At 39.5% G+C, this 21,903-nt stretch overlaps 2 protein-coding genes across 4 annotated transcripts in view; one reads left to right on the top strand and one right to left on the bottom strand.

Moving 5' to 3' along the window:
• The window catches only part of ASZ1 (ankyrin repeat, SAM and basic leucine zipper domain containing 1), a 36,794-nt gene extending 16,266 nt beyond the window's left edge, over positions 1-20,528 (bottom strand). The window contains exons 1-7 of one of the 3 annotated variants that reach the window (XM_063396733.1): positions 20,311-20,528; positions 18,734-18,830; positions 13,527-13,649; positions 10,514-10,625; positions 2,837-2,948; positions 2,463-2,597; positions 44-156 (exon numbers count right to left, since the gene is read on the bottom strand). In XM_063396733.1, the coding sequence (XP_063252803.1) occupies positions 44-156; positions 2,463-2,597; positions 2,837-2,948; positions 10,514-10,625; positions 13,527-13,649; positions 18,734-18,830; positions 20,311-20,415 (797 nt within the window). In that variant the 5' untranslated portion in view covers positions 20,416-20,528. The other 2 variants (XM_063396734.1, XM_063396737.1) reach the window with 2 other exon arrangements.
• Positions 20,529-20,714: 186 nt separating this feature from the next.
• The window catches only part of CFTR (CF transmembrane conductance regulator), a 111,535-nt gene continuing 110,346 nt past the window's right edge, over positions 20,715-21,903 (top strand). Inside the window, exon 1 of the mRNA XM_063396730.1 lies at positions 20,715-20,733. The gene's annotated coding sequence lies outside the window, so the exon portion shown is untranslated. The remainder of the gene's footprint in view (positions 20,734-21,903) is intronic.

The following is a 21,903-nucleotide window of genomic DNA, read 5'->3' on the forward strand; positions in this document are numbered from 1 at the left end:
TAGGAATGTTTATAAGAGAAAATTACACTACAACTGTATTTACCTAATACTGTGGTCAGAGACAGCTGTCAGGAATTTGCAGATTGCATCTTGCTCAGCTGTTTTATGGTATCTCTCTTGCAAGTGGTTTGCAGCCAAAGAGAGCAAACTAAATATCTGGAACAGCCAAAATGAATTTATTATTATTAAAATTCAAAATGTATAAGAACTATATTGGAGTAAGACTACAATCAATTACAACTTACAGTGAACATGAAACATCTGCCGCTTCTGTAAAGGATACGTCTATAACAAGAAGTTAAGACTAAGAGTTTACCAATTAACTGGTTCTGAATTAACTAAATTCCAGCACAACGAACACCGAGCACAGTGGTGTTTATCACATGGTCTAAAAAAACCATCCACCACTACACAATAAGCCAAACACCAACACAGTAATTTTTGCTGCTTGTAGACAAGAATTTTAGATACTCAATGCAATAAGTTCTCTAAAGAACACAAGGCATATGACTCTTAACATCTCCATTTCTACTGCATATATAAACATAACATTTATCAATTTACAACTGACAATCTAAGTTAACTCTATCTGACAGACAGGGATTCTTTCAACTGATTAAAGAAGAAGCCTTCTGCTAGGCATCACTATGTGATAGAGATGGATTGCAGACACTGAACTGCCTCTGTGTGGGTTTTGAGATAGTTAAAAGAAAATTCAGCAAAAGAAGTTGAACCTCGATAAAGCTAAATGAATGGTGAAACCATTGCCTGGAATTTAGAACTGGACTAGCCAGTTTTATATACATATACACATACACAAGTATGTGGGTTGATCCTGGCTGCCAAGTAAGCCCCTACTAAGGCCAGCAGGATGGAAGAGAATGAGAAGGGTAAAAGTGAGAAAACTTTCCATGGACTGAGCAATTTGCTACGTGAAGGGGAAAAAAACCCCAAACCCAAATGCCAAGCGATGCAAAAGCAAGCACTTACCACCCCCCATCAGCAGACCAACGCCCAGCCACTCTCTCAGTTTTATTGCTAAGCATGATGTTATAGGGATGGAATACCCCCTGTGTCAGCTGCAGTGAGCAGCTCAGGGCTGTGCCCCTCCCAACCTCCTGCTCACTCTCAGTTTACTTGCTAGAGACAGGGAGCAGAGTGAGAAACAAAGATGGCCTTGATTCTGCATAAACACTGCTCGGCAATAGCTAAAACACTGGTGTATTATCAACACTGTTTTGGTCACAATCCTAAAACAAAGCATCATACAGGCTGTTTGGAAGAAGATTAACTCCAAAATATAAAGTAATACAAACAAAAAATCTTTTCCATCCCAAAAACAGTTTCTGCAGACATGGTCTGTATGACAGCCCCTTGGGTTGTCAACAGCCTGAAAGCAGACCCTGAACCTGGAAGAAGCTCATGACCATTAAATATCTCAATACCATCTGCAAGACTTTGTACCAATTGTGTGAAAGTTAGCACTTCAGGTCAAGAGGCAAGAGCCATCTCTCAAGTGTGACAAGCCTGTATTCCCTCCATGTCACAGAAAGTCATGTTATAAGATTATATGGCTGCAACCTGCTGAACAAGTTGTTTATCAAAGGTAGAAAGCATCTGTAACCCTTTTCAGTAACCTGAGCTAGCAGATCAATAAGCCTCAGACACAGACATTGCCAGCTTCCACTGACAGCTCTGTGCATAGTTATCATTTTTGCTCCTGCCTAGCCCATGAGTCTGGCAAGGAAAAAAATAATGGCAAGAAAAAGAAGCTGTAAATTACAATTCATAAGAGTGAATTACACATTTTTGAAGAGCCAGTGTAAAAAGCCACATCACTGGTAAGAGCAACTCAAAACAAAATACACAGGAATATGGTCTGACTGATCCACCATGCGTCATCTCATAACAACAGTAAACGTATTTATTTTAGAAAAACACATGTTGTCTTCAGTAGCTCTCTAAATTGGTAATTAGCAGCTGCTCTTCCCATGATCTTATGGACAATTCACATTATTTTACACCTTCCTCTGAACAGATTTTGAAAATGGTCAGTATCAACTTCTATTTTTTTTGGCTTTAGCCTTTTCACTTTCAAGTTCGATGAGAAACTATGCAAATCAGTTTGATATCTGCATTCTCACATACTTTGGCAAATAGGTAAAAAACAACACATATTTCTACTTCTCATATAAACACTGCAAACACGAATAATCCCTTGTTTTGTATTCTACATCTATAGTCAATGATTCTGAAAGAATAAAGATTTCCAAAACACTAAAATATAGCCTTTACAGCACTGTGAAAAGCTGTCATATAACAGAAAATAGTCTGCTATAAGCATAAATGTAACAGCACTAGTACTAAACTAGCTGCTATAATGTAGTTATTGAAGTAATACTTCTACAGAAAATTACACAATTAATGAACAGGTTTTTTGACACAAAACACAACTTGCATACCTCTAAATGTTTATTGATTTTTGCTAGGTCTGCTGCTGTTTTTTCATCCTTGGTCTGTAGATTTTTGTCAGCTCCTAACTCAAGCAACTTCAAAATTACACTTTTATGTCCATGCTGTGCTGCCCATATTAATGCCTGCAAAGAACAACTTTGTTTTACCAATTTTACATATGAAGCAAAACCCAACAGTTTCAATCAGTAAAGCATGGCCCAATATGGAGACAAAGATAATGAATGCAAGAGGATCTAAAAGTAGTGTTAAAGCAGAAAATTTTGAGGAATATTTCTCAAAGCTGTGCTTTGAAACAAGCTAGTGGGTAGTCACTTTTTAAATTTTTTATCATTAACTACAACATACAAAATAAATCACTTACTGTATATCCATTTTCATCTTGAGCATTTATGTGTGATCCCTGATCAACAAGAAAAGCAACAACCCGAGGATAGCCTTTTCTAGCTGCATGCATCAGTGCAGTCATTTGTTTCCTGAAAGAAAAAGTGCCAGGTGAAAAAGTACACCAAAATGCAAAAAGAAATAAAAATGTGGCACACTTCTATTTTCACTTAAAATATTGTTTTTAAAAGACACAGCCTAAGTGATGCATCCTACATGCAGAGTAATTTCAACCCAAAATTTGGCAAAACTATGCAGTTTCACTGAGGGCAAGATGTAAATCACAACTGAATACTTGCTAGAAAGAATATTAAAAACAACAACTATGTTCATAAATGCAAAACCCTCCCTGGTAGAATCAGTGTAAGCAAAAGAATCAGATCATAGAGCTCTTACTGCTGTGCAGAAGCACGATGCTATAGCAGGGTTTGCACATTTATCACTAACAGTCAGGACTACCCCCACCCTGAGTATGCCCAAGAGGATTACATATATTACATATACAGATAATACTGAAGATCTTAAATTTTCAAGTACTAAAACTAAACACAATCATATTTATCCCATTTTTGTCTTCTGTTCACAGAAGTTGCACCAGAGAAGGTTCAGATTAGATAGTAATTTTTTTGTTTTCCCCTGTGAATGAGTGGATACACATTGGAAGAGTTGCCAAGGGAGGTGGCAGAGTTACTGTCTCAGAAAGTGCTCAGAAGGGGTCTGGATGTGGCACTTTGGAATATGGTTTAGGGGTGGTTATGGTGGTGCCAGGTTGATGGTCAGACTAACAGGACCTTGAAAGTCTCTTCCAATCTTGCTCATTCTATGATTCTATGAAGTGTATCTGTTGATACCTTCTTTCTTACAGATATTACTGTTTCCTACAGTTGCTGAAGGAGCACTTAGATACCACCCTTACCATTACTCTGGTTTTTTACATCCCAAAACCAAGAGGACAACAGTCTACTGCTCTGTCTTAGGTTGATTCCCAATGGTATCATATCCCATATTCACCTCTGCCCTGAAATCATTACAGTATCTTCAAGGCCCTGCAGCAGGGGAACTTGTGTGTTTGTGTATGTGTCTTTTATGCAGTTTTTAAAAGCTCTCCAGCAAGGTTTCTTGGGGCTCTTCCCAGCATGGTATTTGCATTGTTGCCACTTGATCTTTGCTCAGTTAATGGTTTTTCTTTGTGTTTGGTTGTTTGGTTTCGTTTTGTTGGTTTTTTTTCCCCTCGGCTCACAGAAGCTGCAGGACCAATTTCTGAGCTACCTTGAGGGTGAATTCTGCAGCTGCCTGTTTGAAAAACCAGGTGGGCATCGTGCTGGCAGAAGTGGAGCAGAGCCACCCTGCTCCAGTCAGCCTCCACTGCTGACTGCATCGAGTTGGGGAGAGATGCCCTGGCTGGCTGTGGCTCCAGTCCAGCTGTTTCTCCTGTTGTGCCCACTGTGCTGTGCCCTGCCATGGAGAAGCTCTTTGTCTGCTGCTGGAACAGCTCTGTGAGGCTCCTGCCTTCCAGGGAGGGGTCTCACGCTGTCTTGTCACTGTCCCACAAAGCCTGAAGTTCTCCTGCGGGCTCATTTCGGGAGCGGATAGTTTCCAGCATTTCAGGTCTCTGTTGCAGCGGGGTATGAGGTCTAGCAGTTACTTACTTTTTTCCTGTGCCTTTCAACATTCTGTTTGTTAATAAACCACTGTTTTCTCTTTCATCTATTATTATTCACCTTTTATTGCTGGAAAGGGATTGTTGAAATACTTAAAGCAGATGACTCATCCAAAAGTGTTCTCCTTTGAATTGTATCAAACCAAGACATGATCTTATGCTTCTAGAGATGTTTACAAGATGAAGCCACTGTGAAATATTGCTCAAAAGTTTCTGTTTGCAAAGTATCTTTCCTGATACTGACACATTCTTTGGTGGAGTAAGATTGCAGAATAATTAATTGCTAAAATATTTTACTACTGTTGTTTAATTAAAATCTACTGTCTTTCAAAAAGCAACCACTTTTCATGGAAAATATTGTGTATTGCTTGTAATGTATAGTTCCATGTCAAAAACCTGCTTTCTAAAGATTATTCTATTTTGCACGGATATACCCAAGAAGAGGGCTGTTCTTCCCAATACTGGGTTTCTTAGTATTAAGTTCATCGACCACTAGAGGGATCCCCAATTTCACATGTCTTAAAGCAACTGCCTTAAAATTTCTGCCTCCTTCCACAGAGTATTGGTAGAAGTAAGGCTTTGCACATCTTTCTCTGGTTTTAATCATTCACACAAGGATAATGTTTTGTCTTACACAAACAGTTAAAACTGTACTGAAAGAAATCCAGCAACATTACAAATTTGAAACAGCCTTATGCTGGGGGGAAAAGGTCAATCACAAAGATGAGCAAAATGAAAGGTAACCAGACCCTTAAGACATACAGTCAACAATGTAAAGGAACTTGGTAATAAAGTAAAAAGACTTGCATCAGTCTAGAATTAACTTAGTTCACCAACACTACAAAAGCAGAAGTTCTGACTGTATGTGAGGAGACATCCACCATGGAGCACGGCCAATCAGTGGAACTGGTTGCTCAGAGATTTTTTGTCTCCACCTTTAGTGCATTTCAAGACCAGATGGCAACCTAGCCCAATTTTACAGCAGATGTAACTTTAAAGAAGTTGGACTAGAAACCTCCTGAAATCCTGTCTGACCTGAATTACCCTGTGAACCTATGAAGATTACTATAAAAATAGAGGAAGACTATAATCTCCATCTTCAACTTAGTATCTGATGTCTACACATCTCATTATCTCTACAGGTCTCTACAGAGATGTCTATATTGAGACATATACAGGTATCTATATTTTAAAGCATGAGCAGAAGTTGATTACAACCTAATGATATGTAGCAACAAAATTCAAACTTTGTTTGCCCGACAGGGACACTCAGTCCCATGCTTATTTCTTTTCAGTGGCAGGTAGGGTTTGACGAACTTCCCATACCATCACCTTTGAAGTTTTTACTATTTACATCTGACTGCAAAGCCAGTCCAATCATGCTTCATTTAATTTTCATTTCTCCCACTCTCAACCTTTTTTTCTTTTAGATTTTGATACTAATTCACAATTATCTTCTGCTTTTTCCAAGGAAAAACACTAAACAAAAGCCCTGACACTACAGAATAGTCTTTTCTCCAAAGAATATGATGTAGTTACAGCTGTATAATGCTTCAGGCATGATATCTGAAATCAACCCAACAACAACACAAAAGCCACTTAAAGAACTCCTTCATTTGCAAGTAAAACTCAATAAATACAACATTTAAAAAATCCATCAACATGACTGTGCAATTAGTACTGCAAACATTCCATTTTAGCACTTGAGTATTAATTTCAAAGGCTACTAGCTGTTTCATGATAGAAACACATGCATTACTGCACAAATTTACACCTCTACATGCACAGGGGTGCCCTGAGCCACCCCATGAAAGCAGCGTCCGTTTAAATGTACAGCCACAGGAGGGAGACAAGAGCATTGGGGAAAACAAACCTTGTTTTCCTAACCCTGCAATGAACTCCCACCACCACAACAGCAAAGATTTAACATGGCAAATCCACTGTTTCTTGCTTAAGTTGAAGAGAAACTAAACTTATTGGTACATCTTAGTGCAATCTAAAAATGTTCCTAGAGAGTGCAGTGATAATTGTCCTCACAGATCTTAAGAATCCTTTCATCATTTTGAGTGTTTTAGCAGTCTGGCTTGCAGATGACCTTCTTGTCCAAACACACATTAAGTACTTTTGTATGGTACAATTTGCCACATGACATTTTTCCATACTCAATATGATACTCAAGTCATAGTCAGTAAATAAATAAAATCTTAAAAGGCATATAAGCAATTTATTAATTAAGCATCTAACTATGTTTGCTTCCAGTTTTGCAGCACCTATATGAAAAGCTTTGTCTCATGCAAATGAAGAGAGATTTTTGTTTATTTGTTTTTACCTTTAGAGTCACAGAAAATTCTGAGTTGGAAGGGACCCACAAGAATTACAGAATCCAATTCCTGGACCTGACAAGTCAAAGAATCACACTACATGACTGAAAGCATTATCCAAATGCTCCTTGAGCTCTGTCAAACTTGATGCTGTGACCATTTTCCTCGGGAGCCTATTCACATGCCCAACTACCCTCTGGCAGAAGAGCCTCTTCCTAATAACTAATGTAAATGTCCTCTAACCAGCTTCACGCCCTAACTCTCCCTGCTTTTATATTAGGACTGGAGAAAAAGACAAAAATGGAAATTCTTTCAGTTTTTAGGGCCATCTAAGACTCTGTATATGACGTATACACAAAGATACAACCAGAAGTTCTTACAGGCTCACTTCACCTTGTGGGAAAAAAGCAGCAACATTGACATCACAAGACAACAAGCTGAGTAGAAGAGACCAACCACCCTGAAGCCTCCTATCCTGGATAAGAGCCATGACAGAACAGGTGATAAAGTTTTATCTCCTAGATGGCAAGCATCTGACTCAAAAATGTATTGAAAAGCGGTACTAAACTGAATCTGTTGTGCAGATTTCGCTGCACTTGACAAATCAACATGCTTATGTTTGGGATCATGATCTCAACCAAGATAAACTTCACCTTCCTGGAAATTTTCATAAAAGGAAGGAGAGGAGATGTCACAGGTTTCCTTCCACTGGGGAGACAGCTATAGAAAATTAAGTATTTCAAGTTGGTGGTCTTGACAAGTTGTAAATCTCATAACTGGATACATGTTTATTAACTAGGCCAGTGCATCAGTAGTACTTGAAAAATTACAGCAGGTAGAAAACTCTTTAACCCAGAGTTTAGTCTCAATCTTTTCTTATTGAAATCCCAAAGTAAGGAAATGATGCTGCAAGACACTACTTTAGTCCATTGATCTGTAAACTGAACAATGCTCCAGATAAACAGGAAGCATCTCCAGAAGCTTTTAGAGCCAGTTTCCCCACTCCACCGCTGCACATTAAGCCTTGAACTGAGAAATTAAGTGGCAACAGTGTGTTCACAGCAACAGAAGATAATCTACTTGCCCATTTTGCAGCTTTTTGTGATTTAGTGATGAAGGGGGAAAACCCTATATAACAAGAAATATTGGAAGAACATACTTTAGTATAACTTTAGGAAGGCACTGCAGGTGAAAAAAGGTTTTTAAAAAACACTACTTATACATTTCTAGGCCTTACAAAGGGATAAAGTATATAATTTACATTTTGGAGCAAGGGCAAGGTGAATGACATGAGATAAGCAAAACAAATTTCTCAAGGTAGCACTCAAGCATTCAGGCTATAGTAGCTCTACAATGGCTATTCAGAGCAGGTCTTACAATGCCTTCTTGTTTCACCTAGCCATTACTCTAGCTGTTTGACTTTTAAAACCCTTTAGCTAGCACTTATGCTTTGATACACTACATTCTCACCTACAAAACTGTTTTTACAGCCACCAGTACTCAGTTTCCAATTTTGATTTGGCAAAAAGATCCTAAGTTACCTTACTGAATACTTTCTTCTCGGAACCCCTTGCAAAGAAACCATCCACCTATCCATTCTTAAACTCACCTTCTTTCTCTGCATTTTAAAAATCAGTATCTTTCCCACTAGTCCTTCCCCACTCCACATACACTTCATAAATTAGACCCACTCCCGCCAATTTTCAGTGTATCACTTCCAGATGACAGCAAATAAAAGAGCCTACTGGTTGTCTTCATGGTGCAACAGAGAAAGGATAAACATAAAACACTGCCTTACATGAAGGTTATGTATTCTGCTTTGCATTCACACACATTCCAGTGGCTGGTGGACAAAAGAGAAGCTTCCTGGAATCATTCTGCTTCCTAATGCTGAGAAAGCCAAATAATAAGAATCTTAGTTCTTCACCTGCCATAAGCTGATCACCCAGGAAGTACTTTCACAATCATCTCAACCCACTGGCAGTTCTGATCACTCCTACAGAACATCCTGCTTGCTCTAATGAAACAGGTGAAACGGGACACAGAGGGGCTGTTTGATCCCTTATTGTCACATAAGGCAGTTTATTGTGGTTTAGTCTCATTTCTGAACACAGAGCAAGAAGTCCAGGAGAAACAGCAGCTGTTGCCTGAGCAGACCCAATGATGGAGTGGCATACACATATGTCAAACACTGGAAAGGCATAAAGGCCACTCAAAGGTTTGAGATGACAAGGTCTGGATTTTTCAACCCTATGCTTTTATTTAGCACAAATATGACATTTCTCATTGTTACTTAATTTATCTTTTCATGCAAGAAAGACTACCACTGCAAAAGTGAAAAAGCTACAATCGTATCTGCTGGATACACGAATAATTCATGTTAGTACAAGGTCTAAGGACACAAAAAGATAGTAAATAAATATTTGTATATAAAGATCAACCATGCAAAACATACTCTAAGTTTTATTTATAAAATTTAAAAATTAGAATTCCTACCTCTTATGTCAGCATTCACAGTTTGCCCCCAAAGTTTAGGTAAAGGCCTGTCCAAATGCAAATTGGCAGCTCTGCACTCTCGCTTACATTTCCAACACCCAAGACAAAATTAATAATGAAACAATTTCCCCTATTTTTTAAAGCAGGATGTTTAACACCCAGCTTTCTGACAACAACAATATGTAATTATTTCAGATGATGTAGCTTTCTCTTCTCTCATGAACAATTTCTAGTCTCTCTGATAAGAACAAAGGAATGGCACTTAAATTTGGTACCAGACATTAGTTGCACTCCAGCAGAACTCTGTTTCCTCCTTGTCTATCAGTACTCTGCTCATAGCAAGGTTCAGGGCCTTGAGTAATTGAATTCTACTAAGGAAAACCAAAGGCCTTCAGTCTGTATATCCCAGGTAATGCGATGAAAGAGGCGTGGTATAAAAAAATCTGTTAGATAAAAATCAGTTGACCTAAACAGTATTTTTTTTTTAGCAGAGGCAAGACAGTTTATTCTGGGGTCAGTCTAGAATGTCTAGAATTTATTTCTTTTTTTTTCATTTCCTGTAAAATGAAACATTTCATCAGACTGTATAACTACAGACATCTCACAATGCACTGCTTCTAACTGCTGAGACACAAAATTGTAATTTTGTGAAGAAGGACGCTATTACTTGTTTCTAAAAGCAGCCTCATCTCTTTAATCCAAATTATTCCAGACTGCAGTGGAATAAATGTATTTTATTTACAGAATTTTGTTTTCCTCAGGAAGCACTCTGTGAAAAGAACATAGCCAGATATCCACACGAAGTTCAAAAGTAGGATATGAATTTAAATAAAGAACGAATTGATTTAACTTCCATCCCTATACAGAAGAGGCAATATAATTTAGGAAAAGCAGAGGACATATTTCTTGCCCTTATACTTCAGTCAAGTGAATAATGAAGACTAATTTTTATTTTGTTCAGCATAAGAATATACTTACAATTTGATAAAGCTGATCACCGTCTTATTTACTCAGATTAGCAATTGTATTAATAGGTATAACTACCTGGGTACTAATCTTTTCTTATCCCAACAGCAGTGAAATTACAAGAACTACATACACTTCATCTCAACCACCAACAACAGCTATGTGCATAAACATGTCTCTGTATAACAATTAAATTCTGTGGGGTTTTCAATACCTGCAAGTAAGGTTAGGATCAGCATTCCTTGATAGAAGCAGTTCGACAGTGCTCAAGATGTTCTCCTCTGAAGCGTGTGCAGTACATGCTGCCATCAACACAGTGTATTTATCTGTTTGGAAATTGGCAGATAGAGAATTACATAGGTAAATGTAAATATCATGCCAATCCAGAAGTTCCTTTAAAGTCTTTGTATCTGCTGGAGTTGCTACTGAGATTCTGATCCTCTATGATGTTTGGAAAAGGCTAACCATCTTGTTTTCCTGTCTGTGAAAATCACCAGAATGATCAGGTACGTGATGAGATACTCAGAAGGATGAGAGTGAATCGCTCTCATGCAGAGATTTTTCAATAGTAAAGCATGTATTCCTACTGAAGTATAGAATACCTTGAAAGTACCCCAAAGCTACAGTAGGAGCTTAACTATAGATGTTTATTTCTCAAAACACATTCCACACCAGTAGATTCACTCCCTGTTTCTCCCCTCTAGTAAATGGAAGTAAATGGAAGCTGCAATGGATAGAAAAAGGCACTTGAAATGCATTATGGACACATAGTGACATCAATTTTGGGGAGAACAGAGGCCCATACAAAAGACACTTGAAGCAAAAGGGCTTCATGATAGGTCTGAAGGAGGAAGAATTAAATTTATTAACTTACTATGGTCCACTAGTGGCAGGAGAAGTATTAAAAGTATTGGTTCAGATGTGGATTTAAAGAGCATCTACACAGTCCATAGGAATACGAGACATTTACTTTTCCAGCTCTGAAACCAGCTGGGTGTTACATACCACCTTGGCTCACAAATCAAACCTGTACAGCTGCTGCTCGCCCACAGAGCACAGGAGACCTTCTTTCCCATGATCACCACGGTTTCCATATGGGAAGCATAACACTCAAACACCTTAGTGAGTTGGCATTTAGAAAACTGCCATTTGACTAACTGCCCATTTTGTTTATTGCACAAACTTGTTCACAAGTTCCAACATGCCTTCATCCTTTCAAGAAGTATAATATTAGCTGCACCTACTTCATATCCTGTCATGTGTTACAACGTATTTTTTAATTTTCTTTAAGAAATTTTAAGACTGTGTATAATTAACATTTTCGTTCTTCAATGAGGTCAGATTTCATTATATTTAAACCTGAAAAGTTTGTTATGTACATTACCCCCACTGCTCTCACCACTTCTTGTCCTCCAACTCTACAACTTAGTTCTACATTTACATTCATTTGGTTTTTTAGTACACCATCCTTTAATTTTCAACTGCCTCATGTAGAAATTACTTGATATGCTGACAAGTTTTTACTCAAAATGTTTAACCTGATAATCAACTAGAACAAGAATGGAAAGATGGCAGGACTTCAAATAAAGCACTGTCAGTCTGGGAATGGTATTTGGGAGGAACCTGCAGTTGTAATCATTATCTCAGGCAGTGATAAAGACTGGGAAATTAATTTCTGTTAGTCTACCTATAGCTCATACATGTGAACAAGAGATGAAAGGGAAGAAACACCTTGGAATTCTTAAATTTCTCTTTTACAGAGAATAACTGCTAAACAATGGCAAAAAAGGTAAGCTTATGTTCAGACTAGACAAAAACTCCAGTAGTTCTGGTGAAATTATTCCTCAAGGGTGCAACATTTTGAACCCATCACACAGTAAATGATATATTAGTTTTTGTCAACTACCAAAAAGGGTAAAAATTAAGTAACTAGTGATAAAGAATGACTGAAGAATGACTCAAGGTGATTAACAGTATAGCTGTTTATTAGGATTATAAACATCAAAGGGTAATTATTAGAGGATCACATATATGATTGCCTGCTGACGTAAAGAATAGCAGGAGGGCTGGAGAGGTGTAGTACCCCTTAGGAGAGCACAGCTTCACTGAACACATGTGGCCTGACCCAGTCAATGCTTTACAAGACTGCTGGTGGCTGGACAGTACTGCTGCCCATGTGCCCTAGTTACAGTTTCCCTACACAGGCTAACAGGGAAACAAGCCAAGAAACCTGATCCTAGCGAGCAAAGACAGGTATCACACAAAGGAAAAATGCCTGCATTTGGTTACCTGCTCAGCCCAAACCATTGCCCCTAGCAGCTTCTGCCCCATTTATAGCTTTCTACAGCCATAAACAAGGAACAGGTACAAGCTGTAGGCAGACACACAGAAGTTCTCCAAAACTGGCTACAAGGACAGTGATTAGAAGAAGGCATGACTGGTTTTGGTGTGGGCAACCTACTCTAATCTCACACTCTGATCAACTGCTAAGAGGTTAGAGAAAACTTTCAGAGCCAGATTCATACCATGTGCATTTCAGTCTACTGCTACTGCAAATACCATCAAGTTACTGGATAATATGATTACTGCTCTTCCATACTTGGCAGTACTGTGGGATAAATATTCCAGTGCAATGAAAGAAATTAAAAACAACCACATTTAAGTAGAAAAAGTTATTACTAGGCAAATAAAATTAACAGAGGAACTGATACTACTTAGAAGCTACACTGAACTCTTGCAGAAAAACATACTAAAGAAGTTTTCTTAATAGAAAATAGAAAAAACGCACTCTAGTTTTAGAGAAGTCCATATTAGTTTCCCATGAACTGGAAAGCTGTTCATTTTGTTTGAGATGTTACCTGGTTTCTGCATGTACATAGTTCATAACAGGATCAAACACAGGAAGTTTTACCTGTACAACTTTATACTACAATTTGTGAACAAGTACTTCCAAACACTTTTTTTAAAAAGTACTTGAGATTTGGGAGGTGTGGGAGACAGTGGAATTGAGAGAGAAACAAGAAGAAAACACATCAACTGCTTCCAGATCAATTCCAAGATTAGAACTACTACTACTTTCCCTTCAAAACTGTGTAAGGTAGAGTGGGTCTCAGTTCCACTGTGAACTTTTGATTTTTTTTTCCTTATATACATAAACAAGAGAATAATGACAGGGACAATATCTGGTACTGAGCATTACCAGCCACTATTTTTCATTCCCATCTTACCTATTTCAAAACATGCATTAGCACCTTTGTCCAGAAGAAGACGTACTACTGCACAGTTAGCCACACTGGCTGCACACATCAGGGGAGTCCATCCAAACTGGAAGCTAGTCTCTATGCTGATACCTGTCAAAATTTAAGAAATTAAAATCCTGAGACTGCATCACAACAAACATACTTTTTATAAAACTTACTCTCAACACGCATCATTACCAAAGTTACAGCCTGTTTGTATTTAGGACAAGGGAGAGAAATCTCTTATGGTATTTTCTTTTTTTTAATACACCTTTATTTAGAACACCAGAAAACAACTTTTAAAACTGACATCAATGTTCTCAATTCAAGAAGTTAAGTACCAGAGAAAGACTACATTAAAACCTCAAAAGTTTAGCTGCAAAAGTAATTTCATGTAAGCACATAGAATCTGTTTTCTCTACTTCTGTGCAACAGCTTTCTTCAAACAAAATGAAAAAAAAAATTGACTCTTGCCAAGCCAAGAACTGCTGTGGAAGCAAATTGCTTGTCAGACAATTAGGACCACAACATCTAGGGTTTCTTGCTTCACAGATCCTTGTATTCTCTGTCCTGCAAGACAGTTAGCTAGCAGATTTGTTTGATAGTAAGAAAACAGATAGTGTTTGATACTAACAAAATATTATCTCAATAAAAAGAAGAAAGAGGAGACAATTCAAGGTTCAAACACAATCACCAGAATTGTTTGTTACTCTTTTAATAGCTGGATTGGCTAAAATGGCTAGAAGAATGCCTGTCAGACATGCCAGCCTTCCCAAATGCACCTAGAACCAAGTACCACACTGAGATACTCATCTGATAACTTTCTAATAAAAAATTTATGCATTTTTCAATCCTTCAACAAATATTACTTCCTCTAGAAACGTTTCTATCACTTGGTTCCATATTAGTCCTATAGTGACCATGAATAATCAAAACTACTTCTTTAGGAAAAATCAGTGCAAAAAAGCCCCCTAAACTGTCATAAGGAATTTGTGACAGTTAAGCTACATGCATACTTTTTCCTGCAAAATTAGTACTTTCCCTGTCTTAGTACTACTTGGTCAAAGTGTAGCAATGGCTACATTCAGTGTAGCAATATAATGTCATTAAAGCTGAGGGACTCACAGGTCACTGCTTTTGGATTGATTCTTTAATTTCTTAAGATCACTGTAATTGTAGAATCAATAAAGAGGCATCAATTCAATGAAAGCCATGTGTTGAAGCATTCTAACACCTGCAAGCCACAGAACTTACAATCAAATCTCCTTAGCAATGTACACATACTAGCTGCAGTTAATGTCACAGCACACTGGCCTAACTGTAGTGTAAAAAACTTTTCATTGAAGCCCACAGTTCTGCAAGGGGAGCCAGAAAATGTCCTTTAGCAGTCACATCAGAACTTCCTTGTAGGTCACTTCCAAGAATTTAGCAAGTCTGACACTCAACAGCCCACTGAAGTAATACTAGTGTAAGAAAAAAATACCCAAAACCTGTCACCCTGTCAGCCTTTAAAACGTCTCTTTCCCTCATGAGAAGAAAAACAGTCCATGTAACTACAGCTTTCTACTTTAATACATACCAGAACAACAATGACAAATGATCTATTTGACAGTTATATATAGATTTATTAAAACACTTGAGAAGGCATTTTCGTCAATGCCTTCTTTACACGTATAGCAGCCAGTATCTGCCATGATGCTGGTGCTCTTTCCAAGTTCTAGAAGTGGAATGGTCTATTTGGCAATAGGTTAAGTTGTTTGTCCTGCACAGTCTCCCACCACCTTGGTAGTGACTGCCTTGAAGTGTCACTTAGTGTGACAGTCTCAAAGCAAACAAGCTGTACTCCCACAGGAAGACAAAGAAACGACAGTTGAGACAGGAACAGTCAGTGGCTTGTTGGCTGCTTGCTTATAGGAGTTGTTGACTGAACCAGAAATGTCTCACCTTGATGACCACTCAAATAGGTTATTACTCTCATTACATGAGTTATTGAAGTAAGCAGTATTAGTGCAGCACTTAAAATGGCCATTGAGAAATCCTTAAGAAAACAGTGAAGCCCAGAAAAAACTTTTTGGTGAAAAACCAGACCAGACCCAACAGCCAGAGGGAAATGAGGCTGCTGCACTCCAGAACCACAGGTCCAACCCCTATCAATGCTGAGCATGTGTTCCCAGCAGGCACACACACACACCACTGGCCACAGCGATCAACACAAACAGAGCACTCCTATGAACACAGCAGCATCAGTATCCTCCTGTCATCCTCCAGCTGCTGGCATCACAGACACATGGGCTCCTACCTCTGCTCTCACCCCTGCCACTGGCACAGCTCTCACTCACTCCTGTCTCTACTGTCACCTGGCCCCAGCACAAGGACCTGTTGCTGCAGCTGGCAGTCCCTTGCTCTGAGTCTGTGATTTGCCTGCACATGGTCTCTGCTTCTCTGAGACTGCAGAGGGAGGCTACTGGCTTCCATGACGGGCCTGAAAGGAGCTGCACCAGGGCATTATTTGGGCTTCCCCACCTGCCATTATCCGTGTTCTTCTACAGCTATGTGCAGAGGAGCTTTTCAGTCACATGGTCCCACAAATCACAGCTAGGAGACAAACCAACACTCTTCTTTACAATCTGAATTACACATAAATATCTTCCTGTTTAAGCAGCAAAGGGGAGAAATATTCTGGCCACAAACTGCAGCAGAAACCATGCGAAGAACATGAGTAATAGTGAAGTAAAAGAACAGCAGAGTAAGAACTGCATTCTTTTTGTGACTATTGCTGTTTCTCCCATATCCCTTTCAGTTACTTTCTTCACTGTGGCTAGTAATAGGTATAGTAGAAAGGCTGTTTTTATAAAGAAAAACGTAATTCTGCTAAATAATTCCATAGACACCAGAAAGATGGGGTCTTGACTTTCATTCAGTTAAAGAACAGCTCTTAGGGTTGGAATCCATTCACATTCAGACACTATTTACCTGAGGTGAAGTCCAAAAATGCTTGATTCTCTAAGAATTTTCTCTAGTAGACTGATTTAAGTCTCTGTTCACCTAGGTCTGTTCCCACATGACCTTAAAGCTGAGTCATATTAGAGCTGCTGTCACGTCCCTCTGCTGGGCCAGCTATGGTGGTCACCTGACTCAAGGTTCAGAGTCCTAAACTGGCTGAAAAATTATTCTCACACGCTAGACACCCTGCCGTTCCTGCTGTTCACTACTACTTGTAACTCCCTGAACTGGCTCACAAAAGATGAGATGAGCTCCAGTACTCATTCAAAGATGTAAGTGGAAGAAACCTTTGAAGGAAAATGGAGGATTTGACCGTAGTTATATCTTCAGCCTAAACTGTCATGAGGTCATAACTTTTAATTCCATTTTAGGAAATGGAACACATTAACTACATGGTGTTAAGTCTTTTACTCCTAAAGCAAACCAAAATGTCAAAATCATCTTTGAAGGTGCTACCTGCTTGCATTACTTTTTGTGACATGTACTTCAGAAACTTTTCCTAGAGTTGCCACTTAACAGAAGTGGTAAGGAAAAACACTGTTGTCCATCTCCTAAAGGAGCTCTGTAAAACTGCTTCAGTATCAAGAATACTAGAACAACATCTACCCAAGCCAGAAGACAATGAAGCCTAATTCTACCCAAAGAAACAGCCCCAACACAACTTCCAACACAAACTTTAAGTTTGCCTGACTGCTGGTAGTGAGCCTCCTACAAGCTCTACCAAACATATACTAAAGGTATTTCTAGGGGCAAAGATTTAACCTGAGCAGAGATTCCCTGAAGGACATTTACCTCTCTTCAGAAGGAGCTCCATAACAGGCACTGTGTTCTCCTGCTTTGCAGAACAGCACTGGATGGGTCAGAATTTACTGCTGATCCCATTTTAAGGAAATTCCATGTTCTTTTATAACACTGCCTTGTTCGTTCAGGAGACAGGAAACCAGACTACATGAATCCTCAGCCTGAACCTGTGCACTTACAGAAACCTACTCTCTTCCAAAGCACAGAACTGTCCATTGTGTAGCAGCATCAGCACAGAAAGTGAACTATCGCTGCTTGACTGCAATACAACAATTTAAAATGGATGGTGGAGCAAAACAACGAAGCAACCTGATGCACACACATCACTAAAACTCAACCCATAAATAAAAATGTATTTTCTCAAAGTAAAACAGGTGTATTTCATGCTTGTATTGCACTTCTTGTGTTTCAGTCTGTGCAATAGTTTTGCTTAGTTTAAAAAGAAAACCATTACCCCATTGTGGTGAGAAACAGCTGGTTTCTAAAAGGGCAAATAATGTCATTGTTTCAAAACCCAGAAAAGCCCATTGCTAACCAATAAACTTTCCTCCCTAAGACAGATTTTCCTCAGAGAACAAGCTCCTGGTTACTATATTCTCCTTGCTTGCTGAAGCAGAACTTCCTGACAATTATCACTAGGCAGGTCAACTCAGCTATGCAGTTTCTGATTGCCCTGGATGCTTCAGTAAGTGATCCAATCTTCCTAACACTGATTAACAAACACATTAAAGACAAATACTGAGTAACAGAACAGGGAAAAAGGCTTTCAGTGTAAAAACAGACTACTTTTTAGAGACAAATGCCACAAAAAGCCTGTTAGACCTTTCGGAATCACAAAACCTTTGTTCAGCTGATGTTGCCAGGACAGCAGTATTACACAGGGCACATACCAGACACTTAACAGTGCTGTGGAGAAAAAAAAAAAAAAAGAGGAAAAGGAATTTCCAAACTGGGGAAACATTAAAATAAAAAAGGCTAGCCTCCCCTTCTTCCCCCATGCTGTACAACTTTCAACACCAAAGACCACACACTGAATTCTCCCTCTCAATTTAAACCACGTCTAATTCAGTGTTTGCAATTGCTATTTGCATGTTAAAGATGCATCTGAAAACAAAGAAACACCTTATTTCATAGTTCAAACACAGTTTTCTCAATTTTCAGGGCTCCTGACTGACAAAAGAAACACAAAATAGAAAGAATATGCTGCAATACCAAATCTGAGTCACTGAAAAAGTAATTTAATCTTTCAAAATAATGTGTTGAGTGCATGTAGGAACATGTGAATGTTTCCAGTAAAGGATATAAAGTCTTTTTTTTCTCTAAATGAGAAAGTTTAGTATTCTCGTCGAGTTCACTAAAAAATATTCTACTTTGTAACTGACTTTCCTCACCTGAGTTTAAGAGTTCTTCAATTAATGTCACATCACCACGAAACAGAGCCTTCTTTAATGCCTCATTCTTGTCCGCTTGCAACATTTCATCCAACTGCTACATTAAACAAGGAAAAATTAAATCAAAATCTGGAGATTGCTTCAAGGCAAAAACAATACAGCTTGGTTTCAGTATAAAAGCACTCATAATCTCTGAAAGGACATAGCAGAGAAGAATATGGAAAAAGCAACATAAAACTATAGTTCTTTCATCTCTGTAGATCTGTTCAGGGTCTACTATAAAGCCTAAGTTTTAAAATCAATTTTTCTGAGAGGTTCCATACTCTGAAAATGGAAATACCTTCTTTCTCAACAGACCTGCTATCCTCCTACGCTGCTTTCAATTTTACCTACCATAGTTTAATTTCAATTAAGATTCTTTTTCATCTTATGACACTTGAAGAACTTTGCAATGCATTTATGTACCTTTGTTTTTATTTGGTTCATTTCACACATTGTGAAGGACAACGTTAAAAAATACAATACTATCGGATACGAAACTTTGAGCTTGAGTCAAGGGACCTCAGTGACTGAGCTGTATGGCCTAACAGCACAAGCCCACTGCTGTCAGGGGTTACAGTTCCTCTGTCATCCTAATTCTGTGTTGACAGAGGCATTTTAGTGCTGCACCAGAAACGTTCTGGCTGAAAAAAGCACTGACCAAAAGACAAGTTTATGCATCAGAAAGTTGCTCAATTTAAGTTGTTTTCAAAAGCACCATAGATTTGTTCTCTATTAAAGCTGCAGATGCAGCTGATGATTGCTGCTGGAGCTATATCAAATGTACAAAACATTTACACACACTGGTAAGCAGATTATTCAGTAGTTTCCTTAGAGACAGAATTGGGTACGAAACAAAGCTGTCTTTTATCATAAGTTTTTAATTCCCAACATTATAACTAAGAAATATGCAATTTTTACAGTGTTTTGTAGCCCCTCTTTCCAGCAACTTTTGTAAAGACTAACAAAAGTGTCTAGAGAACCAAAGGTGAGAAACAGTAGAACAATTTAGTCCTATTTTTATTCTACTCAGGTAACAATTTTCAAACAACAAACTCCTTTGGATAGGAACATCTATTTAAAGATCAAGGCCTCACAGACTCTACCTCACACTGATGAATACTTCACACCTGTTAGATGCAATAAAAAGACTGAAATCTTCAAGTTACCAAGAAACAGTCTCAAAAGATTTAAAATATAAAACACCTTTACAGGCCCCCGGCCACTTTCAAATTTACTTGCATGCTGAAGTAAGATTAGGACTAAGGTCTGCTACTTAAGGGGTGAAGGAGCTTTTAAATAAAGATTAAGGGGTTTTGTAATAAGATAAATCCCTGCAATTCAGGTTTCATTTACTGGATTGAGGGTACACCAACATTACCCTGGTAGGAAATAGCCTAAGAGGAATCACCAGCCACACCCTCCTGTGGGACCCACCGCGCTCCGCTCCCCTCACGGTTCCAAGCCGTGGCCCTCCACCCCGAGACCGCCCGGCCACGGCTGGCGGGCCCCCAGGTGCAAGGGAGGCCCAGCCCCACCTGCGGCTCCTGCCGACCGAGGTCAATGTCCCAGTCGCCGTCGTCGCTGTCGCTGCCCTCGTCGCCGCCCGCCATGACGTGGGACGAACACACCGCGGCGGCCATGGCGGCGCTCCCCGCGCGCGCGTCGCCTCAGCGCAGCCGGATCACGCGGCCGAGGCGGGCCGCGCTTTCCCGCGCTCCAGAGCCCCGCCCTCGGCCACGCCCCTCGGGCCGCGCGGGAGAGCCGTGGGCGGGGCCGCGCGTGGGGACGGGAAGCGCAGCGCGGCTCCGCGCCGGGCGGGGCCGGTCCGCGCCGGGCGGGGCTGCACGGTGCCTGGTGCACCGAGTCAGCGGGGCTGTAAGCACGCGGGGCTGTGCACGGCGCACTCGTGGCTGCGCTGCATTGTGCGTGCGGGGAGACGATCAAAGCCATGTGTGAAGGTGTGTCTTTAGATCCGTGGCTGGTCTGTGTGTGTGGGTTCAAGGTGAAGGATACGGGTTCCTCTCTTTAATTTCTGACGTCATTACCATGCTGTTTGACGCCACCTCGCCGAGCAGCAGCCAGTGGCGTCACTGTTGTGTGCACACGCAGTGTCACGGCCCCAGCCCGTGGGGGGACACTCGCGTGGGAAGCTGAACAGCAGCCGCGCATGAGGAGCCGGACTTCCGACCTCCAGCCTGGCTACACTGGGCATTGCTTTAAATTCACAACTGAGGTTAGAGCTTTTTCTAATGACCGGTAATAATGTCTCATCTGTCACAAGGGTCGTGTGAAGCTCTTTGAAGAGTAAATGACAAATGGCATTCTGTATTTCATCCACAGGCATCATTGCTCCTTGAGCTCGTCTCAGGCCCTGCCCCAGGTTGAAATGAAATTGAGAATCCACTGACAGAAGTGGAGTTTGCTCTTGCAGAAGATTACAAAATTTTAAGTGTAGTCCTTGTGCCCATGACACTGTAAAAATTGAATTCCGGCAAGTTAATTTTAACAAATCACCCTCATCTTGATCAGAAGGTGGCTGCAAAAGTTTTCTTATTTATTTATTTTATTTTTTCCTTAACCTTTGTTTTTTAATGCAATGCAATGTGTAAGGCAACTTTTTCGATGTTGGGATTTGCAGGCCAGCTAGAATTATGCTTAGAACATACTGAGTGCTATAAAAATTACACTTATTAAAAAAGAAACCTGCGTGGTCTGCATATTTAAATTGTGCCTGCTTGACATTTTTAATAGCTCCATTTTCTGGATTTTATTTGCTTGTCTGTTAAATATGACAGCCTGTTTGCATTAAAGTATAATGAAAGTCAGATTATTAAGAATGAGGAACTGTGGTGTAAAAACTAGGTGAACATTTTAAATGGACTCCCATGAGAGAAACTTCCAGTTCTGGAAACTTGATAGAAATGCAAACACCCTTCTTTTCACACAACGTTCCTAGAGCAAAGGTTAAAATTGACTCAACTGTAATACATGCTTCTATATAAAGGCTTAGGTTTATATGCTTACTTTGGATTTACCTGCATACACTGAATCTCTGTTTGAAATATTTTGGTAATGAAGATATAATCTTTACCATGTGTAATTATTGAATGGTTTTGTAGCCACGTCGG

The sequence above is a fragment of the Prinia subflava genome, chromosome 4 (genome assembly GCF_021018805.1).
Source record: "Prinia subflava isolate CZ2003 ecotype Zambia chromosome 4, Cam_Psub_1.2, whole genome shotgun sequence".
NCBI lineage: Eukaryota > Metazoa > Chordata > Aves > Passeriformes > Cisticolidae > Prinia > Prinia subflava.